The sequence below is a fragment of the Anolis sagrei genome, chromosome 1, assembly GCF_037176765.1.
Source record: "Anolis sagrei isolate rAnoSag1 chromosome 1, rAnoSag1.mat, whole genome shotgun sequence".
NCBI classification, from domain to species: Eukaryota; Metazoa; Chordata; class Lepidosauria; order Squamata; family Dactyloidae; genus Anolis; species Anolis sagrei.
In genome coordinates this window covers 90,180,015-90,201,304 of record NC_090021.1, presented here as the reverse complement: position 1 = coordinate 90,201,304, position 21,290 = coordinate 90,180,015, and the positions used below count along the sequence as shown (strand labels likewise).

At 40.2% G+C, this 21,290-nt stretch overlaps 2 protein-coding genes across 2 annotated transcripts; one reads left to right on the top strand and one right to left on the bottom strand.

Moving 5' to 3' along the window:
- The first annotated feature begins 536 nt into the window (after nt 1-536).
- On the top strand, nt 537-6,711 carry CALHM6 (calcium homeostasis modulator family member 6). Its single transcript, XM_060753205.2, has 2 exons — nt 537-1,149; nt 4,716-6,711. Exons 1-2 carry the CDS (start codon nt 613-615, stop codon nt 5,136-5,138), a joined length of 960 nt encoding a protein of 319 aa, XP_060609188.1. The 5' UTR covers nt 537-612; the 3' UTR covers nt 5,139-6,711.
- Nucleotides 6,712-6,729: 18 nt separating this feature from the next.
- Nucleotides 6,730-18,968, bottom strand: TRAPPC3L (trafficking protein particle complex subunit 3L). Its single transcript, XM_060753206.2, has 5 exons — nt 18,761-18,968; nt 14,915-15,012; nt 13,002-13,101; nt 10,052-10,237; nt 6,730-7,830 (listed from the first exon to the last, which is right to left on the bottom strand). The coding sequence occupies exons 1-5, from the start codon at nt 18,800-18,802 to the stop codon at nt 7,702-7,704; spliced, it is 555 nt and encodes a 184-aa protein (XP_060609189.2). The 5' UTR covers nt 18,803-18,968; the 3' UTR covers nt 6,730-7,701.
- Nucleotides 18,969-21,290: the final 2,322 nt, after the last annotated feature.

Below are 21,290 nucleotides of genomic sequence, written 5' to 3'. Positions count from 1 at the left end.
TATAAACCTCACTTGCCTAGTTTCCAACAGACCTCAAACCCCCCGAGGATGCCTGCCGTAGATGAGGGTGAAACATCAGGCGAGAATGCTTCTGGAACATGGCCATGCAGCCTGAAAAACCCACAACAACTTGAATGAGGAACATCTGTGAACCTTCTTTCTTCTAACCAGAGAGTGGGTGCACAACATTACAGAGGATGAATCCTGGTGCTACAATAAATGTAATAATAATAATTGGAAAGAAATTAAAATAAAGGCTATTTTTGTTTTTATTCAAATTCATGTATAGTTTGGACTAGAGAAATGCAGAAAGGTAACAGTTTTACCTGGGTCAATGTGGTCTTCCTTATTAAATTGAATAAGGCCTTTGAGTGGCCTTTGAGGCTGTTCTTGTTAAGAGTCCCCATACCCTTGCATGTTTTTGCCTTTTGAAAAAGGGAAACTGAAAGTTTTTGTGTTCTTGTCAGCAGATATTTTTAAACTCCAACTCTTCTCTTCCTCTTTTGTTTTTTATATACTTCTTTTACAGGCTTTCTCTTAACAGATTTTTTGCTCACCAGCGAGACAGACATATCAGGAGACAGACCTGAAACTTTTGACAGAATTCAAAAGATGGAAAAACTTCGCACAGTGTTAGATTTCTGCCTTAGTCACCAGAAGGCACTGGGCTATGGTGCAGTGTCCTTGTTGACTCTTGGCAGTGAGCGCATTTTTTCTGTTGTAGTGTTCAAATGCCCATGCAACTCCTGGAACATGCTCTATGGCACTGTTTTCCTACTGGCACCAGCCCTGATTCTGTTTCTGCTTGGATTACTGCTCAATACCCGGTCTTGGAAGGTGCTTACTGGATGCTGTGCTCCTGGTAAGCTGTGTCTATGTCCTCATGCAAATCGCTTCTGGCGCTATGTGCAAGTGCTATGGCTGGTGATGGTCACTGCCGCCGTGGCTCCCTTCACCTGGATTGCTGTGGCCTTACTGGGAGGCAGCTTCTATGAATGTGCAGCTACTGGGAGTGCCATATTGCAAAACTATATGTGCAAAAACCAAGGGGAAGAGTGCTTCAAGAAGGTGCTTCAGGTGCCCTGTCAAAGCTCCAGTTCTTCCCAAGAGATGCAAGATATGCTCACCAGTCTTCGAGCCCAGTCTCAGGTTAGTATAACCTCTTCCCAAGGAAGAGTTTTCAGTTTGGCAGAGGAGGTGACAATGGAAGGGAAACTGATAGCTAAAGTGTCTTGTTGGTAAATTGTTTGTTCCACGTGTCTTCTCATCACACCCCTGGTCAGAGCTTAAGCAACTAGTGAGCTACTACTGGCTCATTTCTCAGATTGTTTCTTAGTTATTGTAATGTTTAATAAACATTACAGGCAAATACTTTTTTTGTATAACAAGGCTTTTCATGTTCAATTTGCAGCCACAGCCTTATTTGTTTTTTTAGCTTCTTTAATGCTATTTTGGGGGTTAGTTTTCAGACCTCTTCTTACTTTCGGCATTCTGCCTTTCTCTGCTACACCCCCCCCCCCCCCCGCGTTTCCTTCTTCTCACCAGGGAGCTTAATCCCCTTTTTGTTCTACCTTGTTGTTGTTTTTTATTCGTTCAGTCGCTTCTGACTTTGTGACCTCATGGACCAGCCCACGCCAGAGCTCCCTGTCACCCATTACAACCCTCAGCTCCTTCAGAGTCAAGCCAGTCACTTCAAGGATACCATCCTATTTTGCAGTATTTGTGCTTAGGATGAGTCAACTTGGAGTCCTCTAAATGTTATTAGGCTGCAGTTTCAATCGTCCCCCACAATTGAGTATGTTAGCTAGTACTGATAGGAGCTAGAATCCAACAATATCAGCATATCCTCCAACATTTCACAAATGCAAACCAGGATGTGTGTGGCCAAGCATGGCAAACATTAGGAACAAGGAGGAACACACAAACTAAGCTGCTGTAGCTTACTCTTTTCTGAGTCTACATTAGTCTCTCTCCCTCCTTCCTTCTTTTTTCTGCTTTCCCCACAAAAGCGTTTCTGAGAAAATATCTTCACAAAATAGAGTTTTGGTTTCTTGTAAACGTGCAAGGCAATGCCTTAGCTGGTATTGGTAGGGGAATTCCCTCCCATCACAAACAAACAGAGGAGGGACTTTCCTTAGGGGTGAAGCAGAAGAGAAGATTGATAGACTCCACCCCTGTGATTTCTTCAAACCCTTGGACTACCCATCCCACCCAATCCTCTCCTCTTTTTTCTCCAACAGAGAAAAAAGGAACTCTATCCCAAGGCCTCTCCTATGGCTAATAGAAGTTGGTCCCATTCACACATACGAATAGACACTTGAAGTTTTGCAAAAGTTGATAAAAGTCCTCAAAAAGTTCATCAGAGTTGAAGAAAGTTCATAAAAGTTCCTGAGAAGTCTTTAAGGGTTCATGAGAGCTCCCAAAAGTCAACGGGGAGGGGTTGGAGTTCATTCATAAAAGAGGAGTTTCATTCATAAAAAAGGAATCCAATTAATAAATAATAGCCAAATTGGTCAGATGCTAGTTTGGGTTACAGGGACGTTGCCATATGGGGCCATGGAAGAAGCCTTAGGTTCCCACATGGGAGAGAGACAGGGGATTATGGGATCATTCCAGCCTGGTGTCCTTGGACAAACTATGAATTCCCTGATTTTGAACTATCTTTTTCAGAGTCCTGGGGGGGGGGGGGTCACCTCTGATCACACAGCCTCCGCTGCAGGAAAAAGCACCCTAGCTGGGCCTAAAAAGGAGACTAGAGGTTCCTGAGCTAAGGCTGGGAAGGAAGTGGCCAACAAGGAGGGCCCAACTAGGCCACCTCCTTATCAGTATCAGTATCAGATGGGGCACCTCCAGCCTGCTGTTTAGGCCCAGCTGCTGTCTCCGGCCTCCTTGGCTCTCCTTGGCTCCCAAAGGCACCCTTGCAGTCATTCTGAGGAGGCGGGGCCTGAGGAGGTGGCGGCACAACCCCTCAGAGATGGCCAAACAAGCCCTCTGGGGTTTGCGACCCCCACGTTGAGAACCGCTGATCTAGAAAGTCTGAGTGACATGATGAACACTATAAGAATGGCAATACTTTTCCTCTAGCAAAACCCAAAAGTGGACTCCAAATTACATGATCTGGCCTCCTGTTTGGTATTTACAACATACAAGGAAAAGTTATGACTATAGAACCTAAAGTCATGCATTAGTAACCATGTGTAAACATCATTACCCATTGATTTGATATCCACAATTTCCTTTACCCGTGCTACAAAACTCACTTCCAGTGTGATTCTATGTTATGCTTCTGGTCCAAGTATAGTTCAAATATAGGATCTATCATTCTCCACATTTCAGATACCTAGGGGGAGGTGTGTTGAAACAGATATGGGGGGGGGGGGGCCCCGCATAATATACTAGATGCAGTGGAATAAATAATTATGAAATAGGAAGAATGAACACAGAATGGCCAGATGTTGCTGCTGGATAATTATTTTAATAGAAGGACACAGGTAATTATATGTTTTAATGGTTTTTTATGGTTTTTATAATATTAGGTTGAATGTTTTAAACTGTATTTTTATGAATATATGGCATCAAATTCTGCCAATTCTGTAAGCCGCCTTGAGTTACCGTAAGGCTGAGAAAGGCGGGCTACAAATGCTGTAAATAAATAAGTAAGTAAATGGACTCACTGAAATTCCTCTATGCATTGACATGCTTATTCTGTTCTCTCCAACAGTGGTGGTAGGTAAATGACTGTTTAAAATCCAGGAAGCTTTTACATGGGAAAAAGCTATGTTTTGCAGCCAGACGATGGAATGAAGTAAAAAACAGAGATCATGATTTCTGGCTAATTTCTGACGGATCAATAAGATTCCCACATACTTATTTATAATATGTGTTTGTTTGTTTGCGTGTGTGCATGTGCCTTCCAGTTATATGTCAACTTATGTTGACACCATTCATTTTGTAGAGTTTTCTTAAGAACTGGATAATTAGAGCTGGTTTTGCCAATTATTTCCTCAGAAACGTAGCCTGCAGCACTATCACTAACAGAAATTGCTGTTTTCCACTTAAATCCAGCTGCTGTTGTGAAACAAACTTGGAACACCAGTAATATGTTTTTGTTAAACTCATACAAACTGAGTGAACCATCCCAGATTTTGTTCCTGTTCTTTCCAATGTTATAGTAGATTAAAATAAACCGATTTGGGGAGTTGGTATAAAATGTCTCTCTATTATACCAAGAACTGACAGAAAAGATTCTGGGAGAAACAAAATGTGTATGGATCCCCAAAATAAAATGAGAAAGAACAGAAACAAAACCTGGGACTTTCTGGTCTTTTAAATCTGTCTGGATGTCAATTCTGGTGCTGAAAATCAGTTCACGAGCTTAGAATGTATTTAGAAGCACTGTTTCCTGGATGTGGTTTCTTTTGCATTGAGTGTTTTGTTTCTGCTTGATCTACCTTGGTCACATCCTGTGGTTTCTTGGGATTTTCAGTTTTCAGACATATTCAGAATTCTCTGGTGGAAAATTATAAATATGTCATGGAATTTCAAATTTTAGTACTCCAAAGGAAGGAGTCATGGTAGTTAAAGTGGCATCAAAAATGATTCAGTGTATGTATGGTTTGGGCTTTACTCTAGCTGCTGGAGATTGGGTCTGAACTTTATAAATTTTTCCTTTATCAAAAGCAGTATTATGATCTTTTTCATGCTTCTTCCCAAAGGTGATTGGATGGATTCTGATTGCCAGCGTCTTCACATTGGCCCTGGCTGCCACCTGTATCTCCCGCTGTCGTTCTCCAGTTAGTATACTTCAGCTTACATTCTGGAAAATGTACCTGGAAAAAGAGCAGCAACTTTTTGAAGTTAAGGCCAAAGAACATGCATCTCAGCTGGCAGAGAGGAATCTCAGGTGCTTTTTTGATTCCACCCAATTGGAACAAATTCACACTCCAAGTGCCAAAGCCTGGCATGGCATTTCCTCCATGTTTGCCTTTAATCCCGAAGAGCATTACTACAGTATGATACATAAATACATCAGTTCTAAAACCAGCAGTGGAAGCATCAAATCAGCTGAAGGAGATACTTTTCCCACTTGTCTGGGGTTTGTGGATGGAGTTGGGGTTGCTGATTCCCAAGTGCTATAATCAGAAGAGTCTGGGCTGGCACTGCCCTCCTCCTCCTCCTCAGTTTCTCTTCTATTTTCAGTTCTGTGGACTTTATCACAGGAGGCAGGCAAACTGGTTTACAGATGTTTTAATCGTGTCAGAAGCAACTTGAGAAATTGCAAGTCGCTTCTGATGCGAGAGAATTGGCTGTCTGCAGGGATATTGCCCAGGGGTCACCTGGGTGTTTTACCATTCTCTCATGTCCCCGCATGAGCTAAACTGTCATCTTTGGTGATGATAGCTAGCTGTCATATGGTGCTGTGTACATCCCGCTACCAGGTCCCCACCTCTTGGTGATCTCGTATCTTACAACTGATAAGGAAAACTTGTCAATAGCTCTCCATCCTACTACATTACCATTACTTACCCTAGTGTGATGAATCCTTTCTGCTTTTATGTTGACATGCCTGCTGTCATGTGAGGATAGTGGATGGAATCTCCCTATCCCATTTTCAAAGTGGTTGTTTTGCATATCTCTGTATATCTGTGTCTTTGCCAATCTATTTTATATTTTAGGCTGATGTGTTTTTTAAAAAATAAACAAACTGCAAGGCATGCTAAGTAGGGAAAAGGGTAAGCCAGTGGGGCTACAGAAGATGTTCATCTTCTATATTTTCCTAGCATCTTCCTGATCCAGAAGAGAGAATCACAAAGAAATAGATTGTGGACAGACCTCCTTTTGGATCAGGCCCTGCATGCCAAATGTTTGTTATGGGGAGCAAGACAGATTGTGGGACCACAGTTTGGCAAACAAGCACGGTTTTGTAATGTTGAAAGTTCTCGACTTACTATGTATCCATTATCTATATTAATATGACTATTGCAACCCAGCAGGTTGCTGTGACCCCAACTAGTTTTCCCAGCTACCCCAAATCCTAAACCCTCTTCCTTTATGTTAAAAGCAAATAATGCCAATCAGATTTTGGAGGGGAAAATCCTGGTAGAGGTTAACATTGCACAAATGGGTTGAAGTGGCGTGTGTTTGAAAAGCGAGCACCTAAAATAATGTTGCGTTTATTTGCATGTGTGTATGTACACATGTACATGCATGCACACATGCAGATACAACTACAAAATTGGCTGGAACTAATATCAGCGAATGTGGAGGGATTGCTGTACTCTAGAACAGGCATCCTCAAACTGCAGCTCTCCAGCTGTTTGGGCCTCCAACTCCCAGAAGCCTTAACAAGCTTGTTCAATTGTCAGAAATCCCGGGAGTTGAAGGCCCAAAAAGCTGGAGAGCCACAGTTTGAGGATACCTGTTCTAGACCCTTGCAGTCTGCATCAACAGTTTACAGAGAGTTAGTTCTCTTGACATTGTAATTTGTAAAGATTTCTTAACTGATAGTCACTAGCATAATGGAATTCTCAGTGCTCCCTTAATCCATGATTTTATTAAGCATGCTGGGAAAATAACCAGACATTAACATTACTGGGAAAGTGCATGCTTCCTTACAAAGGAAGCCTGGGAAGGCACCTTCATACTTACAGTACATCCGTTGATGCAGCTAACAGCAACAATTACCACGAGTGGAAAATAACCATTTCAGATGGGGGGGGGGGGAATCTCAAAATACCAGTACAATAACAAATGAAGAACACAGCAACGGGTATTATTTAAAGCACAATATTCTTTTATTTTGCTTTCAGCATAACATTGATCAGAAAATTGCAAAATATATGTACCAGTGTATTTAAAAATTGCACATATTCATATAGAAGCTCAATTCACATGTCACTTTTTCATTGTAGACAGGGAAAGTACCACAGAGTTTTTAATCATCCCCTCCTTGCTGGATTCATTGTTCTCCACTTGTCTGGATTCTGTCTTGTTTTACAGAGCACTATGATAAGTTGCTATGGTTGTTATGTGAACCAAGACAAAGGTCCCATTAACACTGCCATATCATGCAGTATAAGAGCCCCCAAGCATTCTCTGTTCACTCATTAATTCCCAATTCAGCCCAGCCATCCACTAATAAGAAAGCCTTGCTCCTCACAGCCATCCATCTAACTCTACCTGGTTAGAGCATGTACATCAGAACCCCATCACATGACATGAACATACAGGTAATTCTTGAGGGCGCAGGAATGCCTGGAAGGACAGTACAAACATCTTATCTGCAGGACTGCTACCTATAATTTCATTAACCTGCATCCGACAAAATGTGTCATCTCTAGATAGTTCTAGGTCCTTTATGATATGTTGCTGACTGAAGACATTTGTTCAATAGAGATCACTCTTATCCATATTTTCATGTATCCTGGAACATATCCCCAATGGATACAGGATGGCACTATACCTGGAACTCAAATGCTATTGGCTCTTCAAGAAGGATCATTTTGTATCTCACCCTCCTCTGTGTTTGCGTCTTGGATGTGGAATTTTTGCTCCCCATAACAAACATTTGGCATGCAGGGCCTGATCCAAAAGGAGGTCTGTCCACAATCTATTTCTTTGTGATTCTCTCTTCTGGATCAGGAAGATGCTAGGAAAATATAGAAGATGAATGTGTCAGGTGTGTATCTACAAGAATTTCAATCACTGGTTTGACTTATTTCTTTTGTGTTTCTTGCTTTCAATCTTCTTTAAGAACGTAATTCCAATTTCTGTCACATCATCCCCCTTCAAAGCGTCTTGAATGAAAGTAACTTCAGCATCTAGGTGTATCTGAAAATAAGTAAAATTTGGCTGAATGGAAGAAGATACACCATTATTCCTCTCCAATTTCTCTGTAATAGTGCTTTCCCTCCTGTAAGAGAAACCCCCTGTAAGCCTTTTTCAGTCCTTTGGGTCCTTTTCATCGCGGGTACAGTCTTTACTGTATATCTATTGTTAGTATTTAAATACTGCCCCATAAAAGAAATTACCATGGCTGATAAGGAAAGCCATAACAAAAAAAAGAATACTGTTCAATCAGTTAGTTATTTCTATACTACATTTCACAAAGCCACAAATACTCCATTCAGCTATCTAATAAAAAACGCAAACCATATGACATGGAAGTAATAAATCATAGCCATGATTCACATGAAGTTAAAATTTAGTAATAACTATGAGATTTTAAATACCAGCACAAAAACAACCAGATTGCTTCCTATCTGAGTTGAAGGGGTAGGTCATTCCACATGGAAGAACTGGGATTTTAAAACGTGTTTCCTAACATCGCACCTAATGTTGTTTGGCATAAAATGTTATGTCATATCAAAGCAAGTTAAGATCAATTTTAAAGGAAAAAAGAAAGAAGCATGAATCAAAATAGATCTAAATCTAGAGCAGAATGTAAGAGAACTGAGAATATAAGATTGCTTTGTGCAAAGTTTGATACTGTGGATGCACCATGAAATTATATTAATATTACACCCGCTGACCTCACTCCCAACTTCAAAATCTTTATAAGAGCCGCCGCAAACTAGCACGTCCCTGACGTCATGAGCCTGCGCCTCTCGCCCCGCCCCTTTCTCCGCCCCTTTCTCTTTGCCAGCGTGGTTTTTCCTTTGCTAGGGCAGCATTGCCCGCATTTTCTCTCAGTTGAATTCTGCCAACTGAGAGAGTACGCTGGCAATGTTGCCCTAGCAAAGGAAAAACCACTCTCGCACGGAGAAAGGGGCGGAGAAAGGGGTGGGGCGAGAGGCGGAGTCTCGTGACATCAGGGACGTGCTAGCAAGGTTTTCTCCCGCAGGAACCTAGTTTGCGACGGGTCTAATATTATTTGTGCAGGAATTGATATCTGAACATCTGAAATACGCACAGGTAACCTCCTGATGGAATTCACAGAGAAATATTGATAGTATGGCTCACATTTAAAGACCAGGTGTATATTCAGATACAGTTGAAACCTTAACATCTGGAGAGATGATCATCAGGCATAGTACAAATCTCCATACATGTATTCAGACAACATAAAAAGAAAGGAGGAGAAATGTAGCAGCATCTTTAAGACTGATTTTTATTTTAGCAGGAAGTCTTAATTCCCTCCTCCTTCTTTTTATGCTGCAAGAAACTAACATAACTACTTATTTGAAAACTACTACAATTGTATACATTATGAATCTTATCCCAATGCTTTTAGCCAATCACGTTAGGGAGCAAAATGCAAGACCAGCTGGATTCTTTGGTTCAACCAACAAGACTCTCTTTTACTATAGACAGGTGTGCATAGTAGCCTATTTATGCCCCCAATCCCTTTTTGCAAGAGGTGAGGCATGCTTCTTGGGCAAGATATTTTGCCTCCCAATTTGGAACATCAACCCATCTCAAATTTCCCAGTCAAAGAGTATAATATATTTGCTCCTATGTGATGTCAGATCTTATCACGAGTTTTTCTTAGCAACATTTATTCAGAAGAGGCTTGCCATTATCCTTCTCTTAGTCTGAGAGCATATGACTTGCCTAGAGTTATCATGGCTGAGCAGGGTTTTGAATCCTGCACTCCCGCAACTTTAGTACACTTTAGTGCTTTAGTACAACACTCAAACCACTTTATCACACTCCCTATCAGAATCATATCCTTATTCTGGCACCTAACATGGAAAAAAAATCATATTCAGTTCTCCTTGGGAGTAAAAAATACAATAGCACTGGGTTTACAAGGATGCTCTTTAAATCATTGTTACCATACTGGCTTCTGCTTGCACAGCTAAGATACTCTTTTGGATGTAAGCTGCCCCGAGTCCCCATTGGGGAGATGGTGGCGGGGTATAAATAAAGATTATATTATTATTATTATTATTATTATTATTATTATTATTATTATTATTTGTTACAGCTTGACCAATGGGCCATGACATGAGTCACAGCATAACATCTTCCTTGTTCCACAGAAGTGGCTTGCCAAATTACTCCAATTCCCCATACCAGGAGAAGAGAGAATTAGGATCTCATTCCATACCATTTCCAGAGCCCCTCTAATGGCACCACACAGGAGGCTGCAATAGCAAAGTGAAGATCTTCCTTCTGGCAGTTCCTCCACAAAGTCCATCAAGGGATTCTTCTCCAGAATGAGAGAAAATTCATTTCTTGCTGGGCTATTGCAAGTCACCGTAGGGGTAATTCCCAGATACATCTTAAAAGCAACCTGGAAATGAAAATGTAAATCATCTAAGCACTGGGTGACGCTAGATGTCATGCTAGATGTGCTTGGGGTTTTAGAAGAGTAATCACTGTGAGTCTGCACTTGGAGGGAAGTAGAATATAAGAGGCCTCAGGAGAGCCTTTTGTGCACAATTTTTCCTCACTTCTCAGTATTGCTCCCACAATAACAAGGACCAGCTGTATCATTTATGCAAGATGAGGCAGATGCCTCATATGGAAGATAAGGAAACAAATGATAGTCATGCAAGTTTGGAATTTTGAAGCTGTTATCCAAAAAAAGTAACTTTTATCAATTCTAAAATAAAGTAAAATTGAATTCCCCCAATCCAGCTTTTCTATACTAGATCAGGAAATATGGCATTTTGTCACTTCTGATAGCTATCCTGGATTGGTATCCATTCCAGAACAGGGGTTCATCTGATATGATGCTTATTTATATAAACTATACTTTCTGTTAACAAGAAAGATAAGCACTTTCATTATCATCTGTTATTCACTGTCGCTTTAAATGGACATCAATGCCATCAAAATATTGAAGGAAAAAGCTATCATCTTCATCGCATGGCTATAAACATGGTCTATGTATATATTAGAATTTAAGCCTGCTTGGATTCTTCCTTTTTTAAAGGCTCCATTGTGGAATATCCATTCCCATCTGTTTGTAATATTACCAGCTAACTTGATTTATTTCATATGGACCATGTTTTGTCTGTTGTACTCAATTTTATTTAGTTTCCTAAGTCCTGGATTTGAAATGAAACAGATGCCTTGCAAGAAATAGGCAGTGCCACTTTCACACTTTCATATCTTCCACAATTGTTTAGGATTGAAAATATGAAGGGTTTGGGATAAATCATACAGTGAACAACAGATACCAGAATTCTGTGATATTTTTAGAGCTTAGATAAGTTATTCTTCTGCACTCCATTGCCAATGGTCATTGGCTAGGTTGGTTGGGGGATTCTGGGAGTTGCCATTCAAAAATTTTATTTTTGTGTGTTCTGAAAACCTACAAAGCCTCCCCTACCTTTCTTTAGCCTACCTTTTAGACCTTCAGTAAACAAAAACTTTAGGTTTTTGCTAAACAATGAATAAAAATGTTAGACGGGACAGAGTCAGAAATAGAACCCACTTATTGTTTCCTCTGCCATTTTATAATAGTAAAAATGAAGACACTTCTGTAGTAGTCAAGCAATGGGTTTAAATACTTAAAATACACCAGATCCTGTCTAATCTTGGAAGCTAAGCAGGGTCAGCATTAGTTACTACTTCTATGGTTGACTGCCAATGAATACCAACTATATTTTAGAGGAAGTGCTTACAAAAAATCAACCCCCCCTCATGAAAAATGAATTAAATGTGAATTTATCTTATATTTTTTGACATGTTACTGTTTTGCAATGCCAAATGGGCGGCATCCCCTGCTTCACCTTTGCCCTTCTTCCCTTAACCCTGATGACCAACTGCACCCCCCAGAAATACTCAAGCTCAGTCCTTTGTGTGTAAATGGATTGCTTCGGGAAAAGGCTTCACAAGAAATGCATGAATGTTTCCTGATCCCCAACTGATACTTCCTCTGTGTATGCAATATTATTCCCTCCTCACTCCTGGATTAATTAATAAGTGTATGTTTTCCCTATCCCCATTTCATGAATTATATAATCTTATCCCTTATTCTTGTATGCCTTTTCAAAAATCCGCTGTAAGGAAATATAAACATGTGCGCTTATGTGATGGATAAAAATGTGTGCTTATGCAGTTCAGCACAAAATCACAGACACGATTGAGCAAACTTAACAAATGCTAATGCCTGTGTGTGTACCCAAGGTGCTCCTGGTTTCCGCATACATTTTAATCTCATGCTGTCATTCAGAAGCTTTCTGGATTTATTGATAAGATCCAGAGATATCTACTCCTGAGGATCAGCATACAGATTACTAATATTTGCTAAACATTGAACTGTTCTGTCTGCAGAACTACCCATTGTGTTTGACCAAGCTCTTTTTGTATGAACTGGACTGAGGAATTATGATCTAATTGGACTGTTTTAGATCATGCCACACTGCCTTCCAGAAGTCCATGAATGTGGCAGACCTTTAACGGGACTCAAACGTTAAACCAAAAAATGGCAGTTGTTTATTTTCCCCACCACGAACCAGTGATGACATCAGAGGGAATCCCCATCCAATGGGAGCCCGGATCCTAGCTGTACTGATTTTCAGCTAATCAGAGGCTGATGCGAGTATTCTGAATAATAATAATTATAATAATTTTATATCCTGCACACCTCTCCTTGTGGCTCATAACTGTCAAAAGTAAATAAATATTCACTGCATTTCTTGATGCTTTATGTCAGATCTTTGAGAGTGCAGACTCTACTCTGACATCCTTGCAGGTCCAAAAGAATCAAACCTTTGTTCCTCTTTGCCTTCAAACCCAGTTCATGTCCTGTTTCGGTCACTGGAGTAAATAGTGCAACGGGTTTCAGTGAATAGCTGAAATCACTCAAACAGAAGGAACTAGCAAATCCACTTCTGAATATTTATTGTCTAAAAAAGACCTATGCAATTTATGGAGTAACCACAAGTTCAACTGGTAACTTGAATTCACACACACATAGCAGTCAAGTATATGCCTGGGAAGTGGACAGAGGTGTGAAATGCACCTAACATAATCATCAAGAGCCAATAAAATAGGATTTGAAGTCGCCCTTTCCTGATCAAGGCAGTGCACATATCTTCCCATACCTGTGCAATTATTTCTGTTGTCTCAGAATAACTCCGGCATTTCTTCACTGCAGAGTGAGCCAAAAAGTCTTCAATCAACCTGATGCCAATACTATGTCCCCTGCCAGAAAACAGGAACATTTTATCTGTAAATACTTAGGATTTGCAGGTCTACCTTTTACTTTCCTCCTCTGCTTTTTATTTCATGACAGAAAATGCTCAGTTGATTGATACAGCAAAAGGTACATTGCTTGGCGCAGAATCTAATAATGTGGAAGGCTTATATGTTTTCTTAGCACTTTAGAAATGCCTCTGCACAGTACAATTTTAAGCAGGGATGCAAAATGGTGCCTACGGGTCACAGGCCACCTCCAAGAGTGCTTCTGTGGCCCCCCGGATTTGATAAATGGTTTTCTTCCTAATGCTCCCAAATCATCTTTAGTGGCTTTAGATGGCATTTCTATGTTTCCAGTCTCCTGGAAACCCCAGGGGCCAAAATGAAACTTTGGGATTTTTTTAAAAAAAATGTTTGGTGTCAAAATGTCTTATAATGCTAAGAGCCCAGTAAGGAAATTTGGGCGCAATTACTACTACTACTAATTCAGGAGTAGGTACATTTCTTTCAAGGTCCATTTTCATTCAGGTATCAGATAGAAAGACACCACATCTCTCTCCCATCTGTTGCTTGTGAGTACACATGGGCATTAATAACACTTTATTTGTACCCCGCTACCATCTCCCCAAGGGACCCGGTGCGGCTTACATGAGGCCGAGCCCAAATACAACAATATAAGCAATAATAACAACAATAAAAGCAATTAAAATAAAAACATAAACAATTTTTAAAAATGTAACAATTAACAATAAGACAACACACAATTAAAACTGTGGGTAGGCCAAATGTAAAGTTAAAATTGGAAGTAATGCCTTCCTTGCAATCCTTGCACACAGGTGGAAGTATTCCTGTTTCTTGGGTCAGTGAATCTTCTTTGGGTTTTAGTTTCAACTTTGAGGAGACTACTCAAGCTGTTGAACCCTAGCCTGCAAATAGATCCAGCACCTTGAAATTCATGGGGTGCCATAATTTGACAGGTAACTTGAAGGCAGGTACATACAAAGTTTCAGAAAGATAGTGTAGCAATCTTAGTGATGAAAGTGACATTACTAAAAACAGTACTAGATGTTCTGTAGTATTATGGAGTTACTCTTGATTATGCACAGGGGATTTTTATCAAAAGGCCAAAACAAAGTGCAGTCATGAGTTTGAAAGCTTTGAATGGATCTGAGTAAGAGCTCTATTACATCTTCTCTCTCTTAATGTATCATGTTCATGCTGGGTTTTGACCGGAAAAGCAATTTATGTTAATGGGAAAGCATTGTGCTATAGCAGACTACACAATAAAAGCCAAAAGTAGAGTGTAATAGCCAGTGCAGCCAAAGTATTCCCATACACTGTCTACAATGGAGAGGGAAAAAGTACCCATCTCATTCCTGGGCAACTGTCCAATGTGCACATGTGTTAGGACAGCATTGATGGGGAAGCCAACAAAGAGGGAGAAGCAACTGACTAGGGGCCATTTCACACTAAATAGTTACATTATTTTGATCCCACTTTAATGTCTTGGCTCCACATTAAGGAACCCTGGGATCTATAGTTTAGAAAGGGGCATTTATTGTTATTAGCCAGAGAGTTCTAGTGCTTCTTGCATCCCTAACCCCAGTGAACATGGAGGGAATTTAAATCTGGAGGTAGAGTGAGTTCAGTCAATTTGTCTCCTGAGTAAATATGCTGGAGAACCAATGAATAAATAAAAAATGGGACAGGAGCCATTTCATAAACCTGGTTAACCTTGAATTTCTGGGCCGGTTTTGTTAGCTTTTGATCAAACTACTGTTCCTTGTCAGATCTAGCGTAGTATGCACTTGCTACTTACATGGTGTCCAAACATTTGTTCACATCTTCATCCTGTTCATAATCCTTGCACAGCTGAGCCACCAAAGCCCCATAGGTAAGCACAAACAGCTCTCTGCTCTGTCGATTACAGAAAATATTGAGTGAAACATACCAAACATACTAACAGAGTTCAGAAATATACCAAGGCAGAAAGATAAAGGAAAAAGAGCTTTCTCTAATATATCCACAACTCTCTGACAGAAATCTTGTCAACGATGCACCAAAAACAACATCTATTGTAAAACAAAAACAAAAGCACATTGGTCAAGTACTATATTTGTCTCACTACTCCAAGACTCAGGGTGCGGGGTATGCTCCCATCTGTCAGCTCCAGCTTCTCATGCGTGGACATGAGAGAAGCCTCCCACAGGATGGTAGAGTATCCAGACGTCCCCTGGACAAAGTCCTTGCAGACAGCCAATTCTCACACCAGAAGCGACTTGCAGTTCCTCAAGTCGCTCCTGAAACACACACACACAAACAACTCCAAGCCAAATATAAGGGAAATGCAGCAGCATTCCACAAGGTTCAGAATGCATTTGTTTACTTATTATGCAAGATTGTTTCATTGTACATGTTCTTATTGTTATTCTTATTGTTAGTTTTGAACAAAAGGGCACTCTTCCTTGGACTGGTTGATTTTGACACTAACAGTTTAAATCACAGAGGTATATATGTTCAGAAAAATAAAAGAGGAATGAAAAGGGAAAAAAGAAATAATTAAAATACAGTAGGACTCCTGACTGTGCAACAAGATTCATTTTTATTATGCCTCAGGTCTGTATCTACACTAGATCTGTATCTACACATAAGCAGATACACATATAGACTGAGGTACATATTCCTCATTCTTCCTATTGCTCTTCTTATTGCCCCCAGTGGTGCAATGGAGTAAACCCTTGTGCCAGCAGGATTGGCAGTTCGAATCCGGGAGCGGGGTAAGCTCCCATCTGTCAAGCTCTAGCTTCTCATGCGGGGACATGAGAGAAGACTCCCACAGGATGGTAAAATATCAATCATCCAGGTGTCCCCTGGGCAACCTCCTTGCAGACGGCCAATTCTCTCACATCAGAAGCAACGTGCAGTTTCTCAAGTCACTTCTGATACAAAAAGATTGGTGTTTTATTATGACTTCTACAAAGGCTAAGGGGGCACCCATGGGCACAGGATGCTAGGAAGCTGGAGGCAAAGTAGTCTCTTTTTCTCACATCTGTCTCTTGAAAAGAAATGATTTCATATTGGAAGGACTTTTGGAAGTTTCTTCAGAGTTATGGCTTCAATTCTCTTGTCAAACTGTCCACGTGAGCTGGTTATAAGATCTACCACAGCTTTTAAAAAGATTTTAAACCAATCAGCTCTCCGGCACAGCCTAATCTGTGTTTCTTGTACTTCAGTTTCATCAACATAATTACATCCTGTGCCTTATTCAAACTCTGCTGTAAAATGGCAAATAACTTCAGATTATCAGAGATCGCCTGTTCAGGTAACTGATATCCTTCTTTTAAGGCATAGGGATCTTTCTCTATTATTTCCCTATTACTTCTGCCTCTGGTACAATTTTTTATTCTGTTAAAGAGGTCCTGGTCAGGAATACTTATACTTTGTTAGCCTATGCTTCTTAAATTATGATTGATGATTGTAATTTCAACTTTTGGTGTCACATAAAAACTTAGATATTTATCACACAGTTGTCTCGCCAAGTCTGGAAACCTGGAAACTGATTCAAATGTGCATCTTCCATTTACCTGTCAACTTTTCATTAGGTTTTGACTAGATACCAGTTTCTGGAAGAAAACCAATGATAATAGTAAAAGCTATGCTGCCATCTAGTGGCCAAGAAGGGAAGTTATGACTGGGCAACTTTCAGTTGTTGAACTGTAGCTTGTTAAGGCTGATGGGAGATGCACTCCATTAATATTTAAAGGGCCACCCAATCTCAAATAATTTGAAAAGTTTGAAAGAGAGAAGCAAAATTAATATGTATACAAATAACTGCTAAACCTTCTTTGCAAATAATTCACAAATAATAACAACAATACATTTCATTTATTACCCGCTTCTCCTGATGGCTTGAGGCAGGATACAACAAAGTCAAAACATATGAACATAAAACACATAGATAAAAATGCGCCATTGTAAAAAAAAAAAGATAACACCAAGACAGATTACATAGTAAATATATAGCAACAGTAGAATATAAATCAATAGTCATGACTGAAGGTTGATTGGATAGGCCTGCCAGAAGATCTCTCATATGTGTCTTCATATGTGTTTTAAATTCTGACAGCTGATTTAGCCATTGGGGTTCTTCCGGCAGGTTGTTCCCCAGTCTTAGGGTGGCCAATGAAAAAGTCCACTGGGTGACAGTCATCAGTCGGGTTCTGGCTGCCTGGAGTAACCGCCCCCTAGAGGACATCAGTGTCCTAAGGGGCTGTGGGTTGTGCACAGACATAGCAAAGATTCAGTAACTAACTTCCTCCCAAACAATACCTTCCTTGACAATAAAATAATTTATCATACCTATTCCTTTCAAGAAATGCACTTGTTTTAGTCTGAAGAACTGTTATGCACCAGATGAAATCAGACTAAGTTGTCACCTTTGATAAGCATACAAACATGTCAGCATGAAGAACCAAAATCAAATAAATACTAGCAAAATATTTCTTGTTTTCCTGCTTCTTTCTGGCTATAGTACTATTGTAGTATAGTGTAGTATGCACTCTGTACATATCATGGATACTGTCTCTTTTTGTTATCATTGTTTACTATGTCTTCATGGAAAGACATCTGTAGCTTTAAGGCCTGGGTTCAGATCTCTACTCAGACATAAGTGTCACTGGATGAGCACTCATCCGTAGCCTAACTTTCCTCACAGTGCTCATGAGAAAACAGAATGGCATATTTTTAGCCCAAGTTCTGGAAATCTCCTTGTATGAAACAAATATTCCCTATGGATTCTGTGAAATGGGATTCATTTCTTTCCCAACCCTCTCTTACACTCAATGCCCTCTTTCTTGGATTTTGACATTTTAACATACATTATTGTTCTTGTAGATGTTTTCTCTCGGTGTGTATCCCACACTTCATCAAAATGGGTGTGATTTCCTTGGAAATCTTTGTTTTCAAAAAAAAAACCCTCTAATTTCTTCACAAATAGTTTATACATGTTTATACATGTTCAGTAGGGCATTCTGGTGGCAGCTGCTGATTACATTGCTTGTTGTGGGCAGATACACAGCTACAGTTAGAATTGGCTTCAGCAGGCTCCTGTTCTTTCCCAACTCAAATTTCATTGCATTATTCACTGCAGAAATGTTGCTCCAACTAAGTCCTGAAAAACCTATGTTTCTCTGTTTCTCCGCTATTATCTCCCCCATGCTAATGTTGCTAAAAACATTCCAGCTAGACAAATGGCAGGATGAAAAAGTCATACTGGGCAGGGATAAATAGAGCTTCTTTGTCAATGCATAGGGAGATACTCCCCCCCCCCCCCACCACACACACACACACACACACACACTTCTGAATGTGTGGTGCTGGCATCGTCATCCCTATCCCTGTATCTTATATCACAGTCGACACCACTTAATACCTGTGGTTTCCTAGATCGTCTAAAGATCTAATACTATCGTAATTCATCACTACAGCTGCCACAAGCAATGAAACCTGTATTCAAGTCAAACACGCTCCCTTCTGGACCAAAACAATGCATGGGAAATAGTGACACTTCTAAAATATGTTCATATTATCTATCACACAGGACTGTGCATACATTTAAATTTGCCAAAAACATTTAAAAACATTTTCAAAGCCCCAAAAGCCTTACAATTTTTGGATTCTCTGGTCTTCTGTTTCCTTGCCGGGACATTTTTCTTAAGCAGCAGCAGAGTCTATAATCTTGTTTATGTCCTTTCAGCTTTGGGTAGCATTTTCCCTTTCTGTTACTGGATTTCTTCTTTTATCCTGGCTAAAGCATTCATCTTTGACTGTAAATGAGCTTTCCGCTTTTGCTGATGTGCCTCTTATTCTCCCCGCAAACCTTGAGAAATGTATTTGGCAAAAAGTCAAGGCTGCTTCAGAAAAAAAAAAAACCTGACTCAGATCTGTAATAGAGCCATTTAACAGCAGAGATTGCCAATCACTCTTATAATAGCTGATCTCATAGTGTGAAGTCAGGACAACAAACACATAAGAGTACAGTATGATTATATCAGATTTATCTATATCTATGTATACAGGTTGAGTATCCCTTATTCCTTATTAGGGGTATTTTGTGCTTTTCCTGCATGGCAGGGGTTAGACTAGATGGCCCATGTGGTCCCTTCCAACTCTACTATTCTATACTATTATTCTGAGATTTGGGATTTTGGGATACCTGTATTTGCCTATATGTAGGTAATAAACTACCTATCTTGGAGATCGGACCCAAGTCTAAACATAAAATTCATTTATAGTTCATATTCACCTTAAACGCAATCCCCATCTGTTGTGCTGTTGTAAGAATATAGTCTGGAAGTGTCTGCATAACATCATGATCATAATCACTACCACAACTACCATCATGTTGGGTAGGTACACAATCACCTTACATGTTTTCTGTGTTGCTATTAATCCCCACATCAACCAATTAGGTAGATTTCTGGGCCATGTTTGTGTTTACCCAGGCAGATGAACGTTTATATTCCAGGGAACCCAGAACTGTACTTAAGATAGCAGGCCAATGTGAGGCTTATGTACTTGTATTTACCACATGTTTTTACAAAACAGAAAGAAGAGAGCAAATAATAATAATAATACTTTATTTATAAGCTGTTCTATCTCCCTGAGGGGACTCGGGGTGATAACAACACTAACAACAAGTAGAGGAGTTAACAATATGACAACAGGTGAATCTGTAATGTAGAATTATTGCAGTTTGGGCACATTTATACTGACACTATAAGGCAGCACTCAGTATTTTCACTAGTCATTCTGATGTGTAGCGCCTTTTGATTTTAGGATTTTATTAGTTTTGCTGCACTGTGATTTGATTCACGAGTGGAACTGGATTGAGGTCAGGTGGATGATTATATCAACCATGAGGCTGTTGTCAAAAAATCAGACCCCCCCCCCCAAAAGATGGCCTCAACATGAATTCAGGAGAAAATCCCAGCCAATGAATGCCTGAATTCTAGTTGGCCTGGCTTTCTGACCAATCAGGCAAGAGTACAGGTATTTTGAATGGCTGTCAAAGTGAATAAAATGTCCTGAAATTTGCTGCATGCTTTATGCCTGATCCTCCTGAGCACAGACTTGATATCAGACATCCTTTCAGGTCTGAAAGTAATTAACCCGTTCCTGTTGCATTCAAACTTGGTTTGCGTGTTCCTGCTCCTTTGGTGCTCCTTTAGTCAAGCTCCCGGTGGTGAAGTGGGTTAAACCACTGAGCTGCTGAGCTTGCTGATCAAAAGGTCGCTGGTTCAAATTCGGGGAGTAGGGTGAGCTCCCACTGTTAGCCCCAGCTTCTGCCAACCTAGCAGTTCAAAAGCATGCAAATGTGAGTAAATCAATAGGTACCACTCTGATGGGAAGGTAACAGTGCTCCATGCAGCCATACCAGCCACATGACCTTGGAGGTGTCTAGGGACAACGGCGGCTCTTCAGTTTGGAAATGGAGATGAGCACCAACCTTGGTAGTTAGACATGACTGAACTTAATATCAGGGGAAAACCTTTACCTTTACTTTACCTGAATTTACACCTCAGAGCCTGATTTCAGACTGTTGTGCCGTCCCCGCTCACATACTTTCGGAGAGATGTGTATTAGTGCTCCAGAGGCATTGGGGGGGGGGGGGAGTTGACCCCCCTGCTGCCCAGCCCTGTCTTTGAAGCGGTTTTTTTTTTATCAGCCCCTATTCTGGATTCCATATCCTCAACAAGGGCAGGTGTCTACAATGTACTCCATATTTTGTAGATCCGATTTCATCTGGGATACACTGTCATGTGCTATAGTGCATTATTTGGGGAACTTAGGCTTTCTTAGGCTTTTTCATATTACATGTATAGACTTCAATGTGCACGTTTTCTGGTTTTGAGTCATCTCAAAGCTGCCTTATAGTGTCACCATAGATGGGGCCTTTGACACCACCTTAACTGCCATGGCGCAGTGCTATGGAATGATGGGAGTTATAGCTGTATAAGATCTCTTGTGGTCTTTGGGCTCTCCAGTTTTTGCTCTTTTTGTAAACATTTCTTTGGTTAAAAAAACACAATTATTTCTTTTTTAAAAAAGTGAAGATAACTAGTTATTTCCTAAAGCCACAATCTAGCCCTTCTCATTTCTCAGCCACAGCTACAGGGTTTATGAATAAGTCTACA

Excerpts from the sequence above, each read along its gene's own strand:
- CALHM6 (XM_060753205.2), top strand. The coding sequence starts at position 613 with ATGGAAAAACTTCGCACAGTGTTAGATTTCTGCCTTAGTCACCAGAAG. Across the intron at positions 1,150-4,715 it reads GTCTTCGAGCCCAGTCTCAG|GTGATTGGATGGATTCTGAT; the intron begins GTTAGTATAACC and ends TTCTTCCCAAAG.
- TRAPPC3L (XM_060753206.2), bottom strand. The coding sequence starts at position 18,802 with ATGTCCCGGCAAGGAAACAGAAGACCAGAGAATCCAAAAATT. Across the intron at positions 15,013-18,760 it reads GACCAGAGAATCCAAAAATT|AGCAGAGAGCTGTTTGTGCT; the intron begins GTAAGGCTTTTG and ends TGTAATCGACAG. Across the intron at positions 13,102-14,914 it reads AACAAATGTTTGGACACCAT|GGGACATAGTATTGGCATCA; the intron begins GTAAGTAGCAAG and ends GTTTTCTGGCAG.